General features: G+C 40.9%; 2 protein-coding genes and 1 long non-coding RNA gene across 3 annotated transcripts; 2 read left to right on the plus strand and 1 right to left on the minus strand.

The window, feature by feature from the left end:
* Window positions 1-6472: 6472 nt before the first annotated feature.
* Window positions 6473-21758, minus strand: LOC120570872. Its single transcript, XR_005641155.1, has 2 exons — window positions 21533-21758; window positions 6473-8367 (listed from the first exon to the last, which is right to left on the minus strand). It is a non-coding gene; the product is annotated as an uncharacterized LOC120570872 (long non-coding RNA).
* LOC120570871 (elongation factor 1-alpha) lies at window positions 11579-15312 on the plus strand. Its single transcript, XM_039819473.1, has 8 exons — window positions 11579-11710; window positions 12557-12711; window positions 13224-13403; window positions 13495-13791; window positions 13902-14052; window positions 14177-14433; window positions 14533-14767; window positions 14873-15312. The coding sequence occupies exons 2-8, from the start codon at window positions 12568-12570 to the stop codon at window positions 14992-14994; spliced, it is 1386 nt and encodes a 461-aa protein (XP_039675407.1). The 5' UTR covers window positions 11579-11710; window positions 12557-12567; the 3' UTR covers window positions 14995-15312.
* On the plus strand, window positions 15478-27048 carry LOC120570870 (elongation factor 1-alpha). Its single transcript, XM_039819472.1, has 8 exons — window positions 15478-15621; window positions 16760-16912; window positions 18338-18517; window positions 18618-18914; window positions 19164-19314; window positions 22878-23134; window positions 24039-24273; window positions 26683-27048. Exons 2-8 carry the CDS (start codon window positions 16769-16771, stop codon window positions 26805-26807), a joined length of 1389 nt encoding a protein of 462 aa, XP_039675406.1. The 5' UTR covers window positions 15478-15621; window positions 16760-16768; the 3' UTR covers window positions 26808-27048.
* Window positions 27049-27426: the final 378 nt, after the last annotated feature.

Consider the following 27426-nt stretch of genomic DNA (forward strand, 5'->3'; position numbering starts at 1 on the left):
GTCTGTGTGTTTATATTTCTGTTCAGACTATTGCGTTGTTGCAGATTGTTGTAATTTTACAGTCCACTATAATTAACACAGGAAATGTACGTATGTGTGCATGACACTCAGATTTACAGGCAACAAAGTGAGACAAAGAGACAAAAAACTCCATTTAAATACTTCATACCCTAAAATACCACAAATCCTTCACAACTCTTTATAAAAACTGTGTAATTTTCAGATGGTAAAACCTAGGCCAGGCTGTGTTTACTGTCTGCAGAGGTTGTAGATCTCCTTACGTAAAAAATAATAATAATAATAATAATAAATTGTATTTGTATTGCACTTTACATTACAGCAATCTCAAAGTGCTAAAGAGCATATAATAATGCAATAATTAAAATAAAAAAACAATATATCAAGGTCAATAAATAGTTAAAAGGAAAACCTATAAAATACATTTAGTAAAAAGCTTTTTTTAAAAGATATGTTTTTAGGTTTCGTTTAAAAACACCTGTAGTCTGTGGGGCCCTCAGGTGGTCAGGGAGGGCGTTCCACAGCCTCGGAGCAGCAGATGAAAAGGCCCTATCACCCATGCTGCAGAGCTTGGTTCTGGGGGCTTGAAGGGTGTTTGTGGTTGCAGACCGGAGGGTGTGTGAGTAGGTCAGAGGGGTGAGGAGTTCCTGTAGGTAGAGGGGGGCATGTCCGTGAAGGCACTGGTGGGTGAGGAGGGAGACCTTATATTCAATTCTGAGTGGGACAGGGAGCCAGTGAAGAGATTCAGGATGGGGATGATGTGATCATGCTTGCGCACCCTCATCAGGATCCTGACAGTGCAGTTCTGGATGTATTGTAGTCTCTGGATGCTCTTGCCACAGATCCCGATGAGGAGTGCATTACAGTAGTCCAGCCTGGAGGAGACAAAGGAGTGGACAAGCTTCTCTGCATCTGCCAGGGTGAGCGTTGGACGGAGTTTGGCGATGTTCTTGAGGTGGTAGAATGATGTCTTACAGAGGTGTTTGATGTGGGTGTCAAAGGTGAGTTGAGGATCCTTTTTAACACCCAAGGGACACCGCAGGTGATGTTGTGGGTGTGTGATTTGGCTTTGCCCAGAGTGACGTGCTCGGTTCTGCCGGTCAGGTATGAGATAAACCAGTTAAGAACATTTTCTGTGAGTCTGATGGTGTATTGCAGGCGGTGGAGGAGGATGTTGTGGTCTACTGTATCAAAAGCAGCTGTTAGGTCCAGGAGGATGAGGAGAGATGGGGAACCAGTATCTGCTGCCATCAGGAGGTCGTTGGTGACCCTGACCAAGGCTGTTTCTGTGCTATGGCCAGGACGGAAACCAGACTGAAACTTTTCAAACAGGTTATTGTGTTTGAGGTGATCATGAAGTTGTGCTTTAAGAATAGAGTTTTTTCTTGATACCGATTTTTTTTTTTTTTCAGTTTAGTTAACGCAGATGGGATATGGCTGACCAGGAGGGAGTGGTTTATGATATCGGTCATGATTGGAGAGACGGCAGAGATGTTGGCCTTCAGCATGGAAAGGGTCCAGGGCACAGGTAGATGGTTTAATTATTTTTTTATGACGTCCTCCACTTCTTCCTGTGTGTTATCGGAGAAAGAGCAGAGGGGCTGGACAATCTCAAATGGTGGGTCGGCAGTTGGGAGGGGCAGGACAGCAGTGGCGGAGAGGTGTGAGCAGATGTTATTTATTTGAAAAGAGTGATGTGCATGTTGCAACTCTCCTCGGTGGTCTCAGAGTGGGAGAGTCAGGGGGGTTTGAGAAGGTGGTTTATTGTTAAAAAAAAAAAAGTTGTTTGGAGTTACCAGGGCTGTTGTTGATGATGGTGGAATAAAACTTGGACCGTGCATCCCTCAGAGCTTCTGCATATGCCCTCTTGTGTATGCCTGTTTATGAACAGTCAGTCCAGAGGCCTTGAGCCACAATCTGTTTGTTTGAGTAAACACACAGATTGTGTCCTGAATCCTCTTGAGCTGTAGGGATGTTTTCATGAACCACCTGTGGAAATTTGATACCACAGCACTTGAATTTACAGACTTTTTTTCACTGGATTTTAAACTCAATCAGCAATAAATACCTTTTATCAAAGGGTTTCTGGGTACTCCATTTTTCTCTGTCGCCACTAGATGGCACAAGAAACTAAATGTTAGCAGTGATCTCTGGACCGTTGAAATGGAGATAAACTTTTTGAATAACTCTTCTTAATCAAAGCAGCTGCATGTTAAGTATATATGTTTGGGTTTAGTGTATAACCCCGATCAGTGATCATCATATGGGTAATATACTACCAGTGTTAGAAGTAAAATACCAATACCACAATTTAAAAATACACTCTTACAAGTAAAACCCCTTTATTCAAAAACACACACACACACACACACACACACACACACACACACACACACACACACACACACACACACAGTACAGGCCAAAAGTTTGGACACACCTTCTCATTCAATGCGTTTTCTTTATTTTCATGACTATTTACATTGTAGATACTCACTGAAGGCATCACAACTATGAATGAACACATATGGAATTATGTACTTAACAAAAAAGTGTGAAATAACTGAAAACATGTCTTATATTTTAGATTCTTCAAAGTAGCCAGCTTTTGCTTTTTTGATAGCGCTGCAAACCCTTGGTGTTCTCTCAATGAGCTTCATGAGGTAGTCACCTGAAATGGTTTTCACTTCACAGGTGTGCCTTGTCAGGGTTAATTAGTGGAATTTTTCCCTTATTAATGGGGTTGGGACCATCAGTTGTGTTGTGCAGAAGTCAGGTTGATACACAGCCGATAGCCCTATTGGACAACTGTTAGAATTCATATTATGGCAAGAACCAATCAGCTAAGTAAAGAGAAACGAGTGGCCATCACTACTTTAACAAATGAAGGTCAGTCAGTCCGGAAAATTCACCTCTGCTGCTGAGGATAATGCTGCGTTCATGCCACCTCGGAATAACAGGCACCGCCCCCCTGGTTACGTTGTTTTTCTGACTGGCAGCGTTCAGATGGTCGGGATGCGCGTTCTTCTTCTTCTGTTATATTGGCGTTTGGCATAACAACTTTTTGCATGACTGCCACCAACGGTTGGCCGTAGCCTAGAGCATCAGGTGTGTGAAAACATGGAGGCCACAATAACAGAAGATTCTCTGCTGTTTTCTTATGCGAGCATCCAAACAGCACATCGCCAGGTGTGTGTTTGTGTTATCTGCAGGACAACGAATGGGAAAAGACACGGATAAGGTGTTGTTTTTTTATACATGGGCCTATTTATGAATAATTTTAAACATATTATGTCTGTATGTTTCTTGGCAGAGGCGTTTGTCCACAATAAACAGTTTATTATATCATTGAAATATGTTCAGTGAACCAAAGTTGCCTCCATCAAACGTCAGTTGTCAACAACGCGTCACCAACTGGGAAACTCGGTTAACAAAATCCAGCCTGAGTTTCCCACCTCTTATTCCCATAGGAAGTTACGTGAATGGTGACGTTTTCACTCGGAAAAACGTTTTTCCGATGTCCATGAACGCACGGAAAGTTCATCCGAGTCACCAGCCTCAGAAATCGCAAGTTAACAGCAGCTCAGATTAGAGACCAGATGAATGCCACACAGAGTTCTAGCAGCAGACACATCTCTAGAACAACTGTTAAGAGGAGACTGCGCGAATCAGGCCTGCTAGGAAACCACTGCTAAGGAGAGGCAACAAGCAGAAGAGATTTGTTTGGGCCAAGAAACACAAGGAATGGACATTAGACCAGTGGAAATCTGTGCTTTGGTCTGATGAGTCCAAATTTGAGATCTTTGGTTCCAACCGCTGTGTCTTTGTGCGACGCAGAAAAGGTCAACGAATGGATTCTACATGCCTGGTTCCCACCGTGAAGCATGGAGGAGGAGGTGTGATGGTGTGGGGGGCTTTGCTGGTGACACTGTTGGGGATTTATTCAAAATTGAAGGCATACTGAACCAGCATGGCTACCACAGCATCCTGCAGCGACATGCCATCCCATCCGGTTTGCGTTTAGTTGGACCATCATTTATTTTTCAACAGGACAATGACCCCAAACACACCTCCAGGCTGTGTAAGGGCTATTTGACCAAGAAGGAGAGTGATGGAGTGCTGCGCCAGATGACCTGGCCTCCACAGTCACCGGACCTGAACCCAATCAAAATGGTTTGGGGTGAGCTGGACCACAGAGTGAAGGCAAAAGGGCCAACAAGTGCTAAGCATCTCTGGGAACTCCTTCAAGACTGTTGGAGAACCATTTCAGGTGACTACCTCTTGAAGCTCATCAAGAGAATGCCAAGAGTGTGCAAAGCAGTAATCAGAGCAAAGGGTGGCTACTTTGAAGAATCTAAAATATAAAAAGACATGTTTTCAGTTATTTCACACTTTTTTGTTAAGTACATAATTCCATATGTGTTCATTCATAGTTTTGATGCCTTCAGTGAGAATCTACAATGTAAATAGTCATGAAAATAAAGAAACACATTGAATGAGAAGGTGTGTCCAAACTTTTGGCCTGTACTGTATTATACCATTAAAATATTATGATGATTATTATTATTATTATGATTTTTATTATTATATTAACAGATAACAGACCTCTCAAAATATGGAATGATGTGATAAAACTGTAGAGAAACATCTGAGATGGTGTAACGTATGACACTGATTTTGCCCCTATAATAATCGACAGCAGATTTAAAACTTGGGCCACCAGAGGGCTCACTGCCTACTGCACCATTATGATGGGGAACAACCATGTTTTCAATCCTAAAAGATAACTTTTAACTGGAACGGAAATATGTTTATAGATATTTACAAAAATGGCATTTCTATCAAGTAATCAAATGAGGATACACAGAAGAAACGCAAAAGAAAGGCATAATGAATGTATTCGACCTTGCTTTTGTGTCACAAAGCCTAACGCAAGTCATATTTCTAGACAGTGGTTTTTTTCCACCAGAAAACATTGTATGGGAAAGAGAAATGGGAACAAGAATGTACTTTAACATTGTCAGAGGAGGACTGGCAGTCTGTGTGCACGGCCCAGTAAAACAACCGCCTCTCTTAAATAGAGAGAATAATTTTTTTTTAAATTATGATAAAATATATTATATTACACCAGCACAAAAAAAAATGATCTAAGAGGACTCAACTTGGGTTTTTTAGGTACTACTTTTGAGTATTTCCAAGTTATTCGACTTTATACTTCTAGTCCACTACATTGTGGAAGCCAAAAGGTTTTACTCCACTACATTAATTTCATAACATCAGTTACTTGTTACTTTGCAGATTCAGATTAATAATATAATATAAGCAACTAAGCTATGCTGTATTATTGTAGAGTATGCTGACGACAGTAGATATATGATTCTGTAATTGGCCATTCTGCATAATGAGTAGTTTTACTTTTGATAGGCTACTTTAAGTTTATTATATGTTATTTTTGAACGACTTACAGCCTACTTGTAAATATTCCTACAATCCTACACTGTGGTATTGCGTCTTTTCCTTCCCCCCCCCCAGTATTATAGACCTTTAAGTAAAAGCTCTGAGTACTTCTTTCACCAATATTGTGAAAGTAAATATTTATATTACGTTGACCGGCGTTAGGTGTTACCAATGGGTGTTATATACTGTCTATGGTGTTACCGGAGGCTTGCATCAGATTTTTGATGAATGACCCGGATGTCCTTGTATCCACCGGTGTGGTGTAACTGGAAATGTCGCTCGACGCCTTGCCTTTTCGTCACGTATCATAGATATGGTCACGTATTGCCTTTAAACTTTTCTACCCATTGATATTGTTACTCCACGAAAACGTCACCCTCTCCTCGTCAAATAACTCCTCTTGAATAATGTTCGATTTATCATGAAGCTGGCTTAATGCTTGTGTTTATTGGCGGTTTTATTCGGATATTTACCAAAGACTGTTAACACATTTTACAACAGCTAACCATAGCTAACGTTAGCAGCTTTAATAGCACGAGAAATGATTGCCTTGACATTATTCTCTTTCACTAATTTAGGCGTTATGGCGTGAATTATTACCCATTCGCGACTATAAAACAACATGGTGACCATAGTGTATTTTTTTCTTGGCGTTTAAAACCTTATATCCAACTTAAAATAATATTGTCTTAGGTAATGTCAGCATTGTGCTTTTTTCATGAGAATGCAGTTGTTTGACTGTCCTGGAAGCGAGTATTTTGTTCCCAGGGTGGCATGCCTTCGCCATCCTACGAAAAGAAATGGCGTCCTGGAAAGCAAGTTCACTTTTTATAACGTTATGTATAATACATTATTAATGCATAGAAAACCCATCCATAAATGCGGAGCCTTTATTCTGCAAATAAAAAATGAATTAACCCCCAATTTATTTATGTGTATGTGGTGGCCATATTTAATTGCATTTGTTTGGTTCAATAAAAGAAAGATGACACAGTCCTAGTCTGTAGCATTTATTAGTACTGTTGTCTCACAAGTAGTACATTTATTTATTGGTTTCACATTTAAAATTCACAAATAGTCACCAACACAACTCCAAAGTCAGGAGTATATGAACACATGAAGCAAGACATGATGCTTGAAAAACACTAGCTGCAGGGGAACTTATCTATTCTTTCAACACAGCATTGCTGAGCCAGGTTTATTGATCATTTCAGTTCCTGCAAGATTTGTATCATGTCCTGACAAAACTGATTATGAACAATACTCCCAGTGAGGATACATTCAGTCTAATTGTTTCTCTTATTTAAATGTTTTTATCAGTTTTCTCAGTTAAGTGGGAGTCCTGCCAATTTTCTTCCTGTGTTTCTGCTGTACCACATACCTGTTCATAAGTGGGAAAAGACAAGAGAAGACCAGTTTGATTTTTAATAATGACGACATTCATAGCTCATATAAAATAATGGACCAGAAACCTCACCAATTTTGTTGCAAGCAGGATGCACATTTGTTTACCTTAAGATATAAATATGCATTTTTTAATTTCATTTTTAACATGTAATGGGGTTTCAACCAGTTTCAAGGCTCACATGTTAATGAAACTTCCATTTACCAAGTATTTGGTACAGAAAAACATACACTTAATTAGTGACAAAAGGCTTTATTAAGCCCAATATCACGTATAATATTTCAACAGCATTACACATCCACAACAGCTATGTCACAGATCCAGAATCTGCATATGGGTATAAAACCACAATGGAAGAAGCAACAGGTAATCATAGGCATAGGTGGGTGAATGAAATTCCCTGCTGCCCCTAAAGTAGAAGCCAAGAGTTTATTCATATAGCTACCATGGAGGCTGCGCATAAACACCTCTCCTTAACACTCGGGGTGTGAAACAAATGCAGACGATAGCCTGGACACCAAAAGGGAATACTTTGTTTGCAAGTGTGAAGCGTGGGGGGGTGTGGGTTAGCAGACTGCAGGAGATGTGAAACTGGTGTTGTGTTGTAAATGTGATTTATTTGCATTAACTGTCCCCCCACTCCAGATACAATCTAAGCCATCAATTGCTATTTAGATTCAGTTACCTAAAGCTCTTGACTGTATGCACATGAATGCTGGAGCCGTGGGATTTTCTGAATGTTGGCTCTGATCAGAATCAGTCAGAGCCTTTTTTTCACTGCACCCACACAGAAACCGAGTCACGTTTCTTAAAACTGGCAGATAAAGACTAATCTGAAGTATCAGTTGATGCTGCTGCCCACAAAAAATGGTTTTAACTGGACTATAATGTGTTTAGCATGTCTATTTGCTGTACAAGGTAAAATATTGTCTGTTTGTACTCTATATGGCCAAAATTATGTGGAAAAAGTTTACTTATGTGCATTGTACCTTGGATCAGTTTTTTCCAGCAATTTTAATTCATAACCCCTTAAACTCCTCATCACATTTTCACCTAGTAACAAGTAGTTTTCCCAAAAGAGTGTTAAAACAAGGTCATGTTTCTAATGTCATGCGACCGTCGTCACCAGTTGCATATGTCTACAACTATAACCGACTTCCTTTTAAATTTTGATGGATTTTAGAGGTTTTGTCTCCTTTCTTATTCTGTAAATCATCTCACAACTCCTCAGATTAATACTGTGGCTCCTCAGACATGCTCACAAATGCCCAATTTTGTGGCAACAGTTTATTTCTCCCTTTCCCTTTTTCAACATACAAATGCCCCCATGCAGAAAGCTGGGTACATGAAGAAATGCTTTCCCCCAGTTTGATGAACACATACCTGACCAGTACATGTTCTTGAAATCAACCCCTCCCATCCAACACCTCTGGCATAAGCCAGGCCATATCAGTCAATATCGGTGGCCGACCTCAATGCTGTTGTGGCTAAGTGGAAGAAAGTTGTAACGTATTTATTGTTTGCAATATAATCAGAAACAGGATTATTGCCAATTAGGTTTTCAGATACAAGGAATTAGCCTTGGTATTCTGGTGCATAATGGTCACAATAAATAATGTAAGAGAAGAAAAAAGACAAATAAACAAGTAGGCCCTAATGCAAGTTAAAGTCATTGTCATGACATAATTATAAAAGTAAACATAAGCAGCAGCAACGTGATTTCATATTTGAAAAAAGACTTTAAATGACTTAAGGTAGATGATTACCATTAAAGGGAGCCTTAAAAAATATTGCTTTTTCTACTAGTTTCTGTAGAGAACAGAGGCAAAGCTGATCAGTGCTGCCGTCCATCTGTCCGTCCGTCCATCCATCTATCTATCTATCTATCTATCTATCTATCTATCTATCTATCTATCTATCTATCTATCTATCTATCTATCTATCTATCTATCTATCTATCAGGTTTTTCTCAGTCTTGTAATATGTTCACATCTCTCGTTGCTATAACCACCACCAACCAACCCACCGCTCATACCGATGACTCATCACTGACGTGTTGCCTGTTGAATCATATTCTCCCTTTCACACACTGACACACACACACGCACGCACACACTCACACACACACCCTGTTGTACTGAGTGTATGAAATAAGAGCACAGCTGTTGTACTTTGCTCTGTTCAGTTATTAGATCATTCAAGGCTTCATGAACCAAGCTGTGTGTTTTTAGCCATGCTAGCAGCGTAGCACTATGGGGATGGCAATGCTGGTCAATTGTCCAGACTCAAATATCTCAACAACTATTTAATGGCACACTCATGATTTCCAGAGGATGAATCCTCATGACTTTGTTGCTCCTTTGACTTTCCAAACGTGTTATTTATGACCATACAGTATACCTATAAAACTATTAACATCCCCCTCAGCTATACTTTGTTGTTCAGTTTATCTTATCGGATTGTGAATTTGTGTATGATAAAGTATGGTACTTTGGTACAATTTTTGAGGTAGGCTACTTGTACTTTCCTTTAGCTTTTCCATTTTCAACTACTTATCTGTTTCAAACCAACTGACCGAGAGACTGAGCGCGCTGTCACTGTAAAATATGGCTGGTTTACTTTTCTGTACACACAAGTTGACAGAACCAGTCATATCCCATTAAGTCTACAACTGAGATAAAGTTACATATGGTTTACAACTAATCTAAGCTACCATTTAGGCTTGCTTATGTGTTAAAAAATGTATTTCTTATCTGGCCTTCCAAAGTGAAAACAAAAACCAGGAAAGCTGTGTATGCCTTTCAAGTTAAGATTGAAAACTTCACCATGTTAAACGAGTATCAGCATTGCTCATTTTACTTTAAATAATCCTAACTGGCTCAGACCTTATTTTTAAGCCTTTGGTTAGCAGTTGCTTGACATTGTGGCAACTGGTGGATTCAGAAGACATTTAAAAGTACATAATGCTTTGTGAGATACTAAAGGCGTGGCTCCGTCAGATGGGTTATATAATGTGAATTACGTAAAACACAGCAGAACCTGTTTGTTTGCATGCATACAAAAGCACTGCATGTAACTGACATTTAACAGGGATTTATTTAAACTCACTCTTTATGGCTCTACTCTCTTTCTGCCCCTCAGTCATCCTAACAACTCCCTCTTCTCCCCGTATCTCACCCGGCTTGCCTCTCTCTGCTTCCTCCTCTCGTGGTCGCTCTCTTCTCTGCGCTGAGTGAAATCAGCAGCTGTCAAGTTAAAGTGGCTGTTACCTGAACTGCAGGGAAAGCCGAGCGTGGTGTGTGTGTTTGTGTGTGCCAGGGGATGGCAGCTGCCTCTATACTGGGCAACATGCCACACTGATGGAAGAAGAGGCAGAATCTGACCTCTTGACCCCCAAGTAGCATCCAAGTGACAAAACAGGCCTTTACCCAGTCTAATTCATAACTCACATTTACAGGATGCAGTGGGCAGCTTTAAAATGTGAATATGGGTGAGATTGTGTACATTTACCCCAGATAATTCTAATATTTTAGTTAACCAGACACCTTTGCCACTTTATAGGTGGAAAACGGATCAAAAGAGAATACGCTGATAAAATTCACAGCAAAGTTAACAAAGGAGAGACGTTATAAGGATATCACGTTTTTGTGGTTGTTGATACTTATTTCCCACTATGTTTTTGGTTGTTAAGCAGCTGGCCCTGAAATACACTTTACCCTGAGAACATCACTTTTAATTTAATCAAACACTTGTGTATATACGTCTGTTGTAAATGTAAACGACCAGCAAGATAAGGTGTCTTAAAAACAGCCTGAGTTAATCTTTTAAGGGTCGGGGCTCTGTTTGAATGCAAATGTCGGATTGAGATAATCTCTTCAGGCTGATGAGTCCTCCCAATATTACCAGAAGGTGGGTGTGAGGGCTTCCAGGGGGAGAGCTTTGTGGTGGATCTGTAAATAGTGATTTTATTTTTTAATTAATGATTAAAAAAGAAAAGAATCACCTGTCTATATGTTGTTTACACAACCAAACATACAACCTGTGAATGATGAATAACTTTTATTAATATCGTTATTACATATTATTAAAAAACATTTTGTGTGTCTTTGCATGTGTTTTTGAAAATTTCAGTTTGAAATACACCCTGTCCTCCCAACCTTTTTTCTATGAAACATTTGTCATATTAATAACTTGGTGAAGCTGTATCCGGTTATGATGGAAAAATAAGATATATTTTAATAATACATGTCAAGCTTCATTATGTCCAACACTCGGAATGTGGCTATTAATCGTAAGTGGATGTTTTTTTAATCTCTTCAGCATGATATCATTTATAGTTTGTCAATGGCTAAAAAATAACTCACATCAAGGAATCTTTTAATGTATTTTTTGTTTCATAAAAAAACAAAACATGTCGACCAGCTGATCGATGAATGTCGAGGAAGTTTTAGTTCAAACAACCATGAAACCGCTCAGCAACAAGATCAATTGTGTGCTTTTACACCCTGTTTCTGTATAATGATACTGTTATCAACACCCATATTAGTGTCCCTGTTGTTAGTTTCAATGTTAAGCTAAACTGCACAGTCCCTGGTAAGACCATGGGTGTAAAATAATGTGAGACATCATACATGTTACAGGCGGTTCATCCGGTGGCGTGCTGACGTTTTTGCAGGAATGTGTGTGATTTGCAGGGTCTGTACCGGGGAGGCCGCCGGGAAGTCAGGCCGCCTCCCATTCAGTATAAAACCCCCAGTCCAACCCTTGACTTCCTCTTTCTGTTACCTGGCTAGGGGCAGCAGCTTTGGCCGTGAAAACCCAGAAACACCGGTAAGTTTAACTTTGATTCAATACGGTGGGGGCGATAGAGCACGAATCAGGTCGTTACATAGTTAGTAACATTTAGCCGAGAGTTTCCCTTCGAACATTTGTCTTTATCCCAAACTTTGCATCATCCGTTAACGTTATGTAACGGAAACTTTACAAACCTGTGGCTTTTTTGAAGGAATGGGCAGAACATTTAAAGTCGTGTTATTACTTGTGCTTTTATATTTCTAACCCGCTTGATTTAAGTGTCGTAGTGAGTTTCTATTTTTTTAAAATCTTGATTTAAGTTTTTGATGAAGCGGTTTCATGGAGGAGAGATTGTTGAAAGGAACAAAGGAGGCTGGAAAGCAGAGAGCCAGGGAAGCTGGGCCGGCCTTTCTTCCATCGCCACTTTATAACAACTGCAAATAATATCCAGTGACAGGTGCTGGACGAAATAGCTCCTGAATATTTGGCAGGCTTTGTAACTTTATACGACGTGGCCCATGGAGTAACACGTGTCTCTGGCTCTTGGCCGAGTGAGGCCTAGCAGCAGCCTGTTAACGCTAGCCCTGTTAACGTTAGCTGCTTAAATCCCACGTTACCGATTATTAGCTAGCTAGTTAGCTAGCGTTAATGTGTTTTAACTAGCTATGTGTTTTCGAAATGTGGCCATTTTTATGTGGCTGGTTCAGTCACTTAGCATGAGCTATTGCTAAACCGGTGTTAATATTAAGCTGGGCCCTATATTTCATGGTTTAATATAACAACGTTATCGCGCTCTATAGCTAGTTAAATGCTAAACTCTAATGTTGATCTGCTAATAATGATGCCGCTCTTCTTAACGAAAGCTTTTTTTTTTCGTGACAGAAACTACAACAATGGGAAAGGAAAAGATCCACATCAACATCGTGGTCATTGGCCATGTCGACTCCGGCAAGTCCACCTCCACCGGTCATCTGATCTACAAGTGCGGAGGAATCGACAAGAGGACCATCGAGAAGTTCGAGAAGGAAGCCGCTGAGGTGAGCGGTTAAAATTATTTTGTATATTTTTGCTTCATCTTTCTGACCGTTAACGTACATTCAATAGCCAAGATGGCGGCGTCAGCGTGCCCACTCTGAGCCCTACTGCCCGGCACCAGATTGAGGCAGCGTGTGCGCGCACGCAGGGGTGTGGCTTAACGCCGATAGCTTTTATGGTGACTGTGCACTTCAGTAGAGGCCTTTTGCTGGTGTACAAAGACAATATAATTTCCTACTAAAATGTCATCACATGTAAAAGGTAACATTAATGTTTAATATGTAAAAAGTAATTAAAGAAAGTAATAGCCAGGCAGTTAGTTTATTGGGTATTTTACTTGACCTTGACTCTAATCCTTTGACATTCTAAATATGTACGTATTGCGTTCTTAAATACACATAAAATGACTTGTTTAAATTTGTTTTATGTGAACTTATAGCTACGTCCCTTTCCTTCTAACAACTGTTAATAGAAGCAAAAAATGATATAAAATATACCTAATTTATCTCTCCAGATGGGCAAGGGTTCCTTCAAGTACGCCTGGGTGCTGGACAAACTGAAGGCTGAGCGTGAGCGTGGTATCACCATCGACATCGCTCTCTGGAAGTTTGAGACTGGCAAGTACTACGTGACCATCATTGATGCCCCTGGACACAGGGACTTCATCAAGAACATGATCACTGGTACCTCTCAGGTAAGTTATCATCTTAATACATGGCTAGCCCAAAGTTTGAACACCATTTGCATCTTGTTGTTGTACTAAACTACTTTTTATTAACGTTCAGGCTGACTGCGCCGTTCTTATTGTTGCTGCTGGTGTTGGTGAGTTTGAGGCCGGTATCTCCAAGAACGGCCAGACCCGCGAGCACGCCCTGCTGGCCTTCACCCTCGGTGTGAAGCAGCTCATCGTTGGAGTCAACAAAATGGACTCCACCGAGCCCCCTTACAGCCAGGCCCGTTTCGAAGAAATCACCAAGGAAGTGAGCACCTACATCAAGAAGATCGGCTACAACCCCGCCACTGTTGCCTTTGTCCCCATCTCTGGGTGGCATGGAGACAACATGCTGGAGACCAGTGAGAAGGTGAGGAAATATTACTTTGTGGCGCTTAACTTGTGTTAACCAGATGATTGACAACAGACTAATTTCTGTCTTGAACATGGACTGATTTCTTTCTTTGAATCTGTCTGCAGATGGGCTGGTTCAAGGGATGGAAGGTTGAGCGCAAGGAGGGTAATGCCAGTGGAACCACACTGCTGGAGGCTCTGGACGCCATCTTGCCTCCAGCCCGCCCCACCGACAAGCCCCTTCGTCTGCCCCTGCAGGACGTCTACAAAATTGGCGGTAAGAACGGATTCTTTTTTTTATTTGCTAAATTTAAGATTTGCTAGAAGAAAATGGCATGAACTACAGCTTCTCCACTGTCGAGTCATCTTGAGTACTTAAAAACTACAATTGCTTTTCTCAGGTATTGGAACTGTACCCGTCGGCCGTGTTGAGACCGGTCTCCTGAAGTCCGGTATGGTCGTCACCTTCGCTCCCTGCAACCTGACCACTGAGGTCAAGTCTGTGGAGATGCACCACGAGACTCTGACCGAGGCTGTCCCTGGTGACAACGTCGGCTTCAACATCAAGAACGTGTCCGTGAAGGAAATTCGTCGTGGATACGTGGCTGGCGACAGCAAGAACGACCCACCCAAGGGAGCTGACAACTTCAACGCCCAGGTTGGTATTGTGAACTTAAAAAGCTTAACGGATATTGAATAGCATGCAGTTTTGGCCAAAGTTGCAATTTGCTAGTTCTAATTCAAAATGTGTCCACAGGTCATCATCCTGAACCACCCTGGCCAGATCAACGCTGGTTACGCCCCTGTGCTGGATTGCCACACCGCTCACATTGCCTGCAAGTTCAGCGAGCTCATAGAGAAGATCGACCGTCGTTCTGGCAAGAAGCTTGAGGACGCCCCTAAGTTTGTCAAGTCTGGAGATGCCGCCATTGTCAAACTGATCCCACAGAAGCCCATGGTTGTGGAGTCCTTCTCCAGCTACCCTCCCCTCGGTATGTACTTGAAAGCCTACTGTATACACAATTTTTAGAAATGCTTTATGATAAAAGGAGACTATGATGATCTGGTGAACTAACTGCTCACCTCTTCTCTTCAAGGTCGTTTTGCTGTGCGTGACATGAGGCAGACAGTGGCTGTTGGTGTCATCAAGGCTGTCGAGACCAAGGACGTATCCGGAAAGACAACTAAGGCTGCAGAGAAGGCCCAGAAGAAGAAATGAATGGCCGTGCAGGACATCCAGCAACAAGATGTGTGCCGGCAGCAGCGGGCCACTCCTTCCCCCCTGTCTTGCCCTCACCCTGGATCATCTTCTCTGTGGCAGAGCTCTCTACTTAAGGACTGGCTTATGCTGATTAAAACGCATCGCAAAAGTTTTCGCAGGAAAAAAGAACTACGTGGCATTGTCCCTTACCTGAATCACATGACAGTGCCTCTTCTCAGTTAAGTTTAAGTTGGAAATGTTGTTGTTAAAATGCCACAAATTTAATTGGAAAGAAAGCTGCTGGTAACTAATAAAATAAATGTCTTTGAAAAAATTGAAATTGGCTTGTCTGTCTTTACTGTGTTGCAGTTGGTATAGTTTTTGGCTGTCACAGGCAAGCAGCTCTGTGGTGCAACTGTTTTTGACCATGCTATCTGTGTCCAGTGATGCACTCGTCATCCAATCGCCTCGATAGGAATTATGCCACCCCAGCCAATGGCAAACCGTATTCTAGTCTGACAGCAACAAGAGAATGCACAGCCCCCCCCAGCTCTTCTGGCTCAGTATAAAAACTCGGGACTCATCACATTCTGTCCTTTTTTCCCCTCCGCTCTAAATCAGGACATCTTTAGTTGCTGGGCACAGGTTAGTGAAGTCATCCTTTTTATCAGACTCCGAAAGCTAAACTCTAAAAATGCATGTATGTACATAACAATGCATGTTAATACACAGGAGCTGTGGTAATATTCAGGCCAGGGAATTAAGAATCAGGTTTGGCTACAATGTCAAGTCTGTGCATCACGACTAAATCAGAGCCTGCTTGACTTTTTTTCTTTTCTTTTTTTTTTTCTTTATGTTGAGGTGCACATAAAAGGTAAACATGCCAGCTCACATCTTGTTACGATCCAAACCTTGTATAGCATGGGATCTATTTGGCTTTGTCTTAACAGGGCTTTAATACACTGTTACAAAAACGTTAATTGGGAACCTCGAGCTAAACGTTATTTCTCAAAGTGTTTCTGCCAGTCATGGTAGTCCTTTATGTCTACCGTCGTGAACGCGCACACACTGCTGTGGCTGTATGCATAGGCTGTATGGTGTCGGTTGCGCGCTTGCATCAGTCGGTAACATGGCGGCTCTGCGCTCCCGGCGCAACATGGAGGCCGAGAAGCCCGGCATCCCGTTATCGAGCACATGGCGCGTGACTCACCAGTGTAGCCTTTCCGGTGGCGTGCGCGAGCACCGAAAATGAGTTCTAGCTAAGATTTTTTCCATAATTTTATCATAATTGTCGAATTTCACAATCTTGCATGTCTCACTGAAGTCAGTTAATCTGTATTGACGCATATAATACAGCTACGGTTGGTTATATTCGGTTTAATACTAAATGACCGGCAACGTGACGTTAGCTAACGTCAGCTGTTTATGCCGCAGTTGTTACTAAGATAAATAGTTTAAAAAAAAAAAACATGATGCACTATTCTATTGTCACCTGGTTTTCGATTAAATAAGTCATGTGGTGTAGCTAGTGGTCCCCACGGATCTGCAGCTATTTAGACGTTTAAACGTTAGCTACATATTTTAATTGAATGTCAACGGAACTACTCACTATGGTATTCCTTAATCAGATAAACCTAACGTAACGGCAGTCAACAGCTCATTAACTAACATTAGCTAAAGTCATAATGACCTCCCGGTGTGCTCACCCCATTTTGGAGATGAGTTTAAACCTAAAATATGTCATTTTAATGTAAATATAACTGATCCCCATGTTTATAACCAGTACATCGAAATGGGAAAGGAAAAGATTCACATCAACATCGTGGTCATTGGCCATGTCGACTCCGGCAAGTCCACCACCACCGGCCATCTGATCTACAAGTGCGGAGGAATCGACAAGAGGACCATCGAGAAGTTCGAGAAGGAAGCCGCTGAGGTCGGTTTTTGAGACATCAGCCTCTATATAAGTTATTAAATAAGAATTATAGCAAAGGACACACATGTATGAGACCATAAAGGTCAAAGGCTGTATAGCGTCATAAGATATGTGGGAAACGGGTGCGGTGGATGAAACTGCTCACTGATATTACTTGGTTAAAACTGCCACCTACTGTTTAAAGACACGTACTGTCCGTATTACTGCATCAATACTGAAAATAACCCTGGTAAAATCTATTGTTTAACTTACATAAAAGTTAAAATGCAATGTGTTATGGATTCATATAGCTAGTACTCAATTATGAAATTATTTCCACTTTACTATAACGAGTATTTATTTTAGTAAATATTAGAACAAGTAGAAATCCATATGAAAGATTATACACAAATATTTGGACACTGAACTCATTAAAGCCTATATGAACACTGATTTGTTAAAATCAGCTTATACACAAAGTTGACATTTGAATTGAACATTGTAAGATGAATCCAGAAAAACCTACATTTTAAAATATGCACAGTAGTAAAGAAAAAAAATGATTAACAGCTTCAAACAAATGATAATATAAATGTATATACTTCTAAGGGGGGAGCCCCATAAAACTATGACTGGGTAACTTACTGATAATTGTTAAAATGGGCATTTAATGCTTAGTCAAACTCTTAGGTCTGTTTACCAATTATTTGCTTAGATCAGGAACTTTATGGTCCATTTTAGGCAAACTATCACTAAAGTATTTAGAAATTTGGCATATTTTGTTAAGTGAAAAAAGGGTCTAAAAAATGTTTTTGTTCCCCAAACTAAGGTATCTTAACTGCCTAAACTAATCTTCAGTTTAACTTTTTTGGCTGATTCCTAATTTTGTCCCATTTCATTTCCTGTTTTAACCACAATAGATGGGCAAGGATCCTTCACTTAACATATAATAATAAAAAAACAGTGAGAAATATATTTAAAAAAAATACTGTTAAGTGTACAGTATAACAATACAATAGAATTTAGTACTTTACAAAAATATGCAATAACAATTGAGAGGGAAGGAATAGTGCAATATCAGTATGGTCTGAGATTTAAGATTTTAATATTTAGTAATGATTGAAGACTAACAAAGCAATTTTAGTCATCTACAAAAAAGACAAAGAAGTTAACTTGTTAGATAATTGAATATTATAGTAAATGCTAAAATATATCCCTTTAGAAGACATAAATAACTCGCTACATCAAACCCTGGACAAAATGCTTAGGCACACTATAGTAAAGTAAATTAATTACTGACTTTAAGCAAATGATATTACCGGTACTTAAAAAAATATGTTTTACATGATGTAAATGTTTTTATTTTTAATAATCGCTATGGTTAAACTTCTGTCTGTTGCTCTCCCTGTTTCCCTTGCTCTATTTGTGTTGTTTTAACCACAATAGATGGGCAAGGGTTCCTTCAAGTACGCTTGGGTGCTGGACAAACTGAAGGCTGAGCGTGAGCGTGGTATCACCATCGACATCGCTCTCTGGAAGTTTGAGACCAGCAAGTACTACGTGACCATCATTGATGCCCCTGGACACAGGGACTTCATCAAGAACATGATCACTGGTACCTCTCAGGTAAAGGCACACCTTTGACCTAATCTGTTGTCTGCTGCCTCATCACTTTATACTTTACGTATGTATAATATGTATGTACTACAAAATTCTCCCTGTTCAGGCTGACTGCGCTGTGCTGATTGTTGCGGCTGGTGTTGGTGAGTTTGAGGCCGGTATCTCCAAGAACGGCCAGACCCGCGAGCACGCCCTGCTGGCCTACACTCTGGGTGTGAAGCAGCTCATCGTTGGAGTCAACAAGATGGACTCCACCGAGCCCCCTTACAGCCAGAAGCGTTTTGAGGAAATCACCAAGGAAGTGAGCACCTACATCAAGAAGATCGGCTACAACCCCGCCACTGTTGCCTTTGTCCCCATCTCTGGGTGGCATGGAGACAACATGCTGGAGGCCAGTGACAAGGTGAGTGACTTATTACATGGAAAGCTCTAGTCAACATACTGTAGTTGTGGTTGGTAGGTAAATCAGTCCATCGAACATCTGTGACAGTGACTCAGATTTATATCATTTCTGTCAAAAGATAATACGTTGTGGATTTCTTGGATTTTCTTATCAATTAATCCTCTTGAACTAATCATTGTTCTTTCTCTTACCCCATTACTTTCTCTGTCTTCCTCTCTTCTGTCTCTGTTTCTGCACTCTCCATTTTAGATGGGCTGGTTCAAGGGTTGGAAGATCGAGCGTAAGGAGGGTGGTGCCTCTGGCGTTACCCTGCTTGAGGCTCTGGACTCCATCCTGCCCCCAGCCCGCCCAACAGACAAGGCCTTGCGTCTGCCCCTGCAGGACGTCTACAAGATTGGCGGTAAGGACTGTCATGTCACCAGTATTGGAAGGATACTTTCAAAACGTATTTCGTTACAGAATACAGAATACATGCCCACAAATGTAATTTGTAACGTATTCTGTTACGTTACTCAATCTGAGTAACGTATTCTGAATACTTGGATTACTTCCACATTGAATTGCATTTTATAAGTGTAGGAATGTGGCCATCACATACAGCTTACTAAACAGGCCTACTCTGGTGTGTTCTTCTGTTCTAACTGGCTGAATGTGTACCTGAACAAACAAATAGAGTTGTGTATTTGTAGTCCCGACCTGCATACTACAAAAATCTAACCGGGGCTAGTAAGTCTGTCAACAGCTCTGGAGCTAGTAAAGCAGCACATAGGAGAATGTAAAGTTGCACGTCAACTATAAAATAGCAAGGGGACCATTAAAACTACAGCAGACGACTACCCCTGGCTAATTAAAAAAAATAACTTTAAGATGTTTCTTCAGGTTGGAGGTGGAGTAATTTGGACGCTGAAAGAAGGTTGGTTTCTGGCAAGCAGAGGTTGCACTGCACAGTTATATTTCGTTCTTCCTGTTCTTTCTTTAATGTGAAATTGTGTTTGAATTTCCAAGATAGAAACTTATTCCTGCCCTGGCTCTGTTGTGCCGGTTCCGACTCCATTGTGACTGATCACGCAAATAGCTAATTTTTTCTTTTTCATATCGGGGCTTCTGGGAAATGCATAGTGGCCTTAATTTATTTAGAGAGTGAATAAACTAGTGAAACAGATACGTATCGTCATGTAATCCACTGATTTCAACACTGTAACTGTATTCTAAATACCAACTATTTAAATTGTAACTGTAACGTAATACAGTTACTCATAATTTGTATTCTGAATACGTAAAGCCGGTACATGTATTCCTTTACTCCCCAACACTGCATGTCACCTCATAATTACATGCACCTTAAGGGAAAAGGAAGCAGTACAATGTCAGTGGAATTGGGCACTACTTTCTACATCTTATATTTTTGGTCTGCCTACCTATCTAATAATAATTTGTAATATTTCCTTTATTTGTCAATATATATGTATATACATTTATTTAACCCATCCTAACTAATTAGGAGCCAAAGTCCGGCCTGCCAGGACCAACTTTAGTTGTAATGCCAGTGCCTACGTCAAGGGCAATGGCCTAGCATGTCTTTAAAGTGGGATCAAATTGAATTAAGGTGGGAGGCACACTCAGCAGTGCTTGCTGTGACGCAGCAGTGCTAACCACTGAGCTACCACACCACCATGCAAATATAAACTAATCTTATGACTGATTGCACTTTGAAGCCAGGCACAGCAATCAGCAATCTTACTAGGTCAGACCTGGTAACATTTCCGTATTATTTAAATCACATCACAAGTCTAAATCCAATTCTGTAATTATCATCTCCCATATAAAAAAAAATCTGTTTAGTAAGCCAAGTAACACGGAAAATGAGCCAAGAATCTTCACATCAGATCAGTCTATGCAAATAGATTTTTTTTCCCTCACCGTGCGAGGTAAAAGAGTCTTAAAAACAACTTGTACAGTCAGCATAATAACCCATCCAGCAATCTCTCTCCACTTTATGAATATCTAGTCAAATGTTTTATAAAGGCATTAGAGCAAATATAAATTAAATCCCAATTTAAGGTTGTGTGGGACATTATAAAATAGGCTGCACAATGTTATCTTGTAATTAATTAAATTGCTTGTCTTACTGTAGATGCAGAATGAGCCTCTCCCTTACCCATGATCATCATGAATCAGGGCTTCAATGGCATAAAAAGTTTTTGGAACATTGCTGTTGCAGCATGTGACAGAACAGAAAACACTCCTCTTCCTTCGTATCATTACTTTCCAGGTCACTGTAGTTCTCTAGTGGTGCCACACCTCCCACCTGCGTAGCAAAGTTGCATGCGTGCATTGTGGCCCCGTAACTCTATCTTGTTCTGTCTGAATGAAGCCTTACGGGATTTGTGGATATATGTACAGAAAACTCTCCAAATGACAAAAAGCTATTACTTTAACACGAATACATGAAGCCTGAAATGTCAATTATTCCATATTTGAAAAAGGGATAATTTACCTTTTAAAAACAAAACCCACGATGGGCAGCCAACACTTGTACTTACAAGTCCATGCTAACTAACAATAGAGATCACAAAAGATCAAAACCAATCAAAGAGGCACAGAGTCGAGTTTCTCACCTGACATCCTGAAAGTTGCACCAACAACAGTAACAACTGCAGCTTGTGGTGAAATCAGAGTCCGGATTGATTCGTCACACCGTGTATACTCAGCCTCTAATATTTGCGGAAGGACAAATTCTGGGAGTGGATCCAGACCCCTTTTCAACTAGTTTAGACAGGCTTATCACAGAGGTGAAACTGGATATACAGGTATACACAAACTATGCCAATTCCCAGACCTGACATGTATTCATACTACCAAGTTACTCCTTTATTTGTAGCAGGACCAGGCCATACAGCCTGTATACATTTCCAGGGGTGGAAGAAGTATTCAGATCCTTTACTTAAAGGTGCAGTAAGCGATGCTGCGCAAAAAGATTGTTGATATTTGAACTCAACTGCCAAATAAATAAATAAAAACAACCCCTTCTTTAGGCGCTCCGCCCCCCAGATTCATGGACAGATAACTACTGGCCAGCCGGCACATTCACATGTTGCCTCCACCCCGCCCCCCCTCATACCATCAACTATCGCTGCTTGTTGCCTATTGGCAGGAATAGCAATAGTTTTGTGACTCATGCTCTCCTTTCTGTTTGTTTTATATTTATCTATCTTTCTATCTATTAGCGCACACAGAAAATAGAGAGCTAGGTGACCGTGACCGTTTGCTGAATTTGACAGAAAATGTATCGTGTTAACATAATTTACTATACCTTCAAGTTAAAGTACTAATGCCACACAGTTAAATACTTTGTCCTGCATTGAAAATGTTACTTAAGTAAAAGTATGTAAGTATCATCAGGAAAATGTACTTATAGTGTTAAAATTAAAAGTACTTAATGCAGAAAAATCCTGAAAACAATCCACAGTTCTGTTTAATTGGCTTATCATTTCAGCTGTACTCGTAGGCCTATATATTGTTGTGTAGTTAAATTTAAATTTACGTGCAAAAAAATCTTAATTTGTAAAGTAACTAGTAACAAAGCTGTCAATGCTGTTAATGTAGTGGAGTAAAAAGTACAATATTTCTTTCTGAAATGTAGTGGAGTAGAAGTAGAAAGTGGCATTAAAAACTTAAAGTACAAGTACCTCAAATGTGTACAGTAAATGTACTTAGTTAAATTTCACCACTGTATGTTTCAAACTGTGAAATCACAAATAATCAAATGGATGGCTGCAGAGAAACACTGACAAGATGTGTGAGTGAGAATTTACTGTACAGCTGCTACAAGCCCTTCATTAATGTCTTAAACACCTCTCACAGTAAAGTGGCAATCAAAACCTTTGCTAATTTAATTTTTTTTTTATATTTTGAGGTTAAGTGAAAAGCCTTCTAGCAACATATTGCCTCCTGCTCTCTCAGGTATTGGAACTGTACCTGTCGGCCGCGTTGAGACCGGTGTCCTGAAGCCCGGTATGGTCGTCACCTTCGCTCCCCCCAACCTGACCACTGAGGTGAAGTCTGTGGAGATGCACCACGAGTCCCTGACTGAAGCTCTTCCTGGTGACAACGTCGGCTTCAACATCAAGAACGTGTCCGTGAAGGAAATCCGCCGTGGAAACGTGGCTGGCGACAGCAAGAACGACCCTCCCATGGCAGCAGACAACTTCACCGCGCAGGTGAGTCTCAGGAATGTTTGTATGAAGTAGATACAGAAACCAAAACGTTTTATTTAGTTATTTGCCTTAGCCAACCCAATTCTCATTACATTCACACAGTGGGAAATCAATCAGTTGTTAATACAAACTCCAACCAATAAACAATTAGCAAACAAAACTGCTTTTCTCTCAGTAATGGAAATCTACTAGTTTTCAGTCATAATTAAAGTTTATCAAACTAGTATGTGAAGCCTGAGTTTGGATTTGGTCAAAATACTAGTTTCCTATAAATTAAAGGGACATTTTACACATCATATTCAGTTGACGTGTCACAATGACTACGGCTCAGTCTCTAAACACAGTTGTGTAATGACTTCGGTGGCTCTGATGGGTCCAATGAAAGACACTATTGAGTTGCATTATGGGAAATGCCGGATCCAGTGTTTTTGGAGTTTGACCCGGCCACAACTAAAACTCAGGATATCTCAGCCTCTGCTGCTTTTTTTTTTTTTCCAATTTGTCACTTGCGAGTCTGCCAAATATATGGAGGTGCTTCACTTGATTAAGGGAGCAAAATGCTCTCTGAATGTCACTTTATTGTGACTTTATTTTACAGTCGACAGTGTGCAGATGGACAGTACAACATGGGGAGAGAGGGGAGCAACAAAAGTCCCTAAATCTCTAGAATATATCACTATTTCTAAGTGTACTTAACTATTTCTGTCTGGAAAAGTATATTCCCCCTTCAATTTAGGCTGCTATCACACAGCAGAATGAACATTGAACCACACTATTTAGTGTCCCTGTTAGTCAGCAGTCAGTCTACCTCCATCCACTCTTCTGGGAGAATAACTCCGTGGCATCCAGCACCAACCAGTCCAAATCCTTAGATGTTGCTCTTTTGACCGCCCTCCCCTCTCTGCAGGTCATCATCCTGAACCACCCCGGTCAGATCTCCCAGGGTTACGCCCCCGTGCTGGACTGCCACACCGCTCACATTGCCTGCAAGTTCAGTGAACTCAAGGAGAAGATCGACCGCCGTTCTGGCAAGAAGCTTGAGGACAACCCTAAGGCTCTCAAGTCTGGAGACGCCGCCATCATCACCATGGTGCCCGGAAAACCAATGTGTGTTGAGAGCTTCTCCCAGTATCCTCCACTGGGTGAGTGAAAAGCTTTTTTCTTGTTGGCCTGATAAGTTAGTTAGAGATCCTTTACATGGCGTGCTATGACATTTTGACATGTCATAACGGGACAGGCAGAGGTGTAACTGAAGATGTAAATGATGGTTGCACTCTATTTTGGGGTGCAGATTTTAAGGCCCTGGTATACCAGTTACGCCTACTATGACAAGTCAACATCTGCTGTGAAAAAAAGTATATTTAAAAGCTGCACTAATCACAATCTTTTAGGGCTGTCAATCGAAATATTTAATTGCGATTAATCGCATGATCGTCCATTGTTAATTGGCAATTAATCACACATTTTCTTATCTGTTCAAAATGTACATTAAAGGGATATTTCTAAGGGATATATGTATTTAATACTCTTATCAGCATGGGAGTGGACAAATATGCTTGCTTTATCCAAATGTATATATTTATTATTGGAAATCAATTAACACCATTAAATAATGACAACTATTATTCATAGCAGTGTTTCCATTATATGTTAATGAAGTAATTTTTTTAACCGGTAAAATCTGTTAAAGTCCGATTTAAATCTCTCTGGTCATAATGTCTAGTGAAAATAATTCCCTCCACAGTGTATGCAGCTGTAGTCACCACTCTGTCTCACTCACTGTTCCACCCACAGCACTTCCAAAACACTCACAGCTGCTTGTTGAGCGAGCGCAGCTGCGGTCAAACGAAAGGCAGCAGATACTACTCAAAACCTCACAATCCTTTACGCTGAAGTTGCAAAGAATCGTTTTGCCTCACACAATTAAAAACACTAGTTACTGGATATTCAGTTATATGAATATGAGAGCTGCAGGGAGAGGAAGTGGGTGTGAGACTGCGTCAGGGACACACCAGGGCCGATTATCGGCCGTGGGACAGTCTGGCGAGGTCAGTGACTCAAATCTGTTCGGTGTGTCCCGTGCCGTCGACCGTCTGGGGGGCTGTCGGCGTTCATTTTGGCCGACCTGACGTGTTCGGTCGGCGGCAGGGAAGTCGGGACTCACCCGGAAATGACAAGCGGAATGAGGAGACTACAGTCTCTCAAAATCTGATGAAAATCTTTTAAACTGACCTTTGTTGAGCTGAAATGAAGACAGATTCAGACACTGCACGGCCTGTTTCTCGCTTAAAATGTTTTCAGAAACACGTTTCAGTGAACTATTTTAGTACGATATGAGATCGTATTCTGAACGGCCGCCATGACAGTCTGGCTCTCAATATCCGGAGAAAACAAACCCATGTGACGCGTTCGTCCAATCAGCTGCCGGTTTTCATTTCTCGGGCAACATTACAGATTAGCGCCGCCTGCTGTTATAGAGATGTATTACGTCTCGTCTCCTCGTCTTTTTGGTGTTCTGTGGCAGTTTTTTGGACCTCGGGGACGCGACCGATCATATCGACGGGGTTTTCTGTCAACGGTCGCCCGTCGGCTATATGTGTCCCGGCCATTACCTGCGACCAAATTATCATCGTTTATAAAAACTGCAGCCCAGTGACGACAGGCTACAGATATTTCATATAACAGACGTTTAAAACTCAGACCTGCTGATGCGCATTCAACCTGCGTTGGACGTGTTCAGAGACTCCAGTCCATAGAACCTTTGTTATTGCGTTAAAAAAATGAGTGCCGTTGATGCGATAACACGTTAACTTTGACAGCCTAGATGCTTTTATATTAATAATGCATTAAATGACTACAGAGAATTTATTAGCCAAATCGTCTTTGCCCAGACCGGCATCAATTCTCAAAATTATTTAGGACTCCATTTGGTATTATTCGGAAAGATGGTGATGTCCTGCTCGCTCCATTGTCTGCAATGTACTTACGGTCTTGTGATGCTGGGAGGAAGTGCAAATCATATGCCAATCATATCATATTTCAATGAAAAACAACCTATTGATTTTGAAGCTGTAGTGCTTCATTAACTCTGCTGGGCCAGCCCAATACTGACTGTATAGGTACTGTATGTCCATTGAAGAGGTCTTTCCACATAGCCTCATAGGCTGGGTCACACCAAGACCCAAGAGGCCTCAGCTGACCCGACAGGCAGTAATCTTTAAGAATATGGATATTCCTTCCAAAACAGTCTCATCTTTGTTAGCTTGGGCCAGTGTTTCAATAAAAAGGTTGAAAAGTAATTGACTAAGTGGGCAGCCTTGTTTCTGTATAGATGTGATATGATTGCTATCATTAATGTATGGCCTAAACCCTTTGTGAATCATTAACATTTCTACTGGTAATGTTTGTGCTCAATTACTTAGTTAAAAGTATTGATCTTTAGTATAATGCGCACTGTATATTCACCAGCTCATTACTCATATCAAAGGCATCGTTTCAGCCTCTCATTCACTCCTCTGTTTCTGTCTTACTTTTCCATCTCCACCTCTCAGGTCGCTTTGCTGTGCGTGACATGAGGCAGACCGTGGCCGTCGGTGTCATCAAGTCGGTTGACAAGAAGCTCGCCTCTGGTGGAAAGGTCACCAAGTCTGCACAGAAGGCCGAAAAGAAGAAATGAATTCACATGCAGGACGTCCAACAAAGAGTCACGTCTCAGCAGCAGCGGTCCGCACCATCCCTTCTTCTTCCCTGCCACCCAGCGCCGTCTGCTCTGAGGCAGAGCTCTCTACTTAAGGACTGGCTTATGCTGATTAAAACCCATCGGAAAAGTTTCCGCAGGAAAGGAAGGCTTGTGCCTTTTAGGGAAAGCTATGGTCATTATTAACTTGAAACCAAAACAATAAAAATCTTAAACATTGCCAACAGAAAGAAAAAAAGTGTTTTTAATTGCAAACTGCAGCAGCACTTCTCCAGAAGCTTCAAACACAAATAGCATAGCAGAGCAGCAATTGGTTAACAAGGTCAAAACACTGTGTTTTTGTATTAGTTCACATTCCTTCTGTAGACTAGAGACACTCGTGTACTAAAAACGGGAAAGGCAAGTTTTTAAGATGTGTTTTATATAATGAACAAGACCAGACTGGCAAAACAAGCTGGCCAAGTACAGTTGTGTATGGCTACACAGAACAGGTTGAGCAGCTGTCGAATTATTCATGAGATGTGTCCAGGAGGAAGAGGAGGAGGTTAGAAGAAGGCGTTCAGATAACTTTTCTGTTGTGTTGAAGTCTGGTCACCCA

The sequence above is a fragment of the Perca fluviatilis genome, chromosome 13, assembly GCF_010015445.1.
Source record: "Perca fluviatilis chromosome 13, GENO_Pfluv_1.0, whole genome shotgun sequence".
Classification (NCBI taxonomy): domain Eukaryota; kingdom Metazoa; phylum Chordata; class Actinopteri; order Perciformes; family Percidae; genus Perca; species Perca fluviatilis.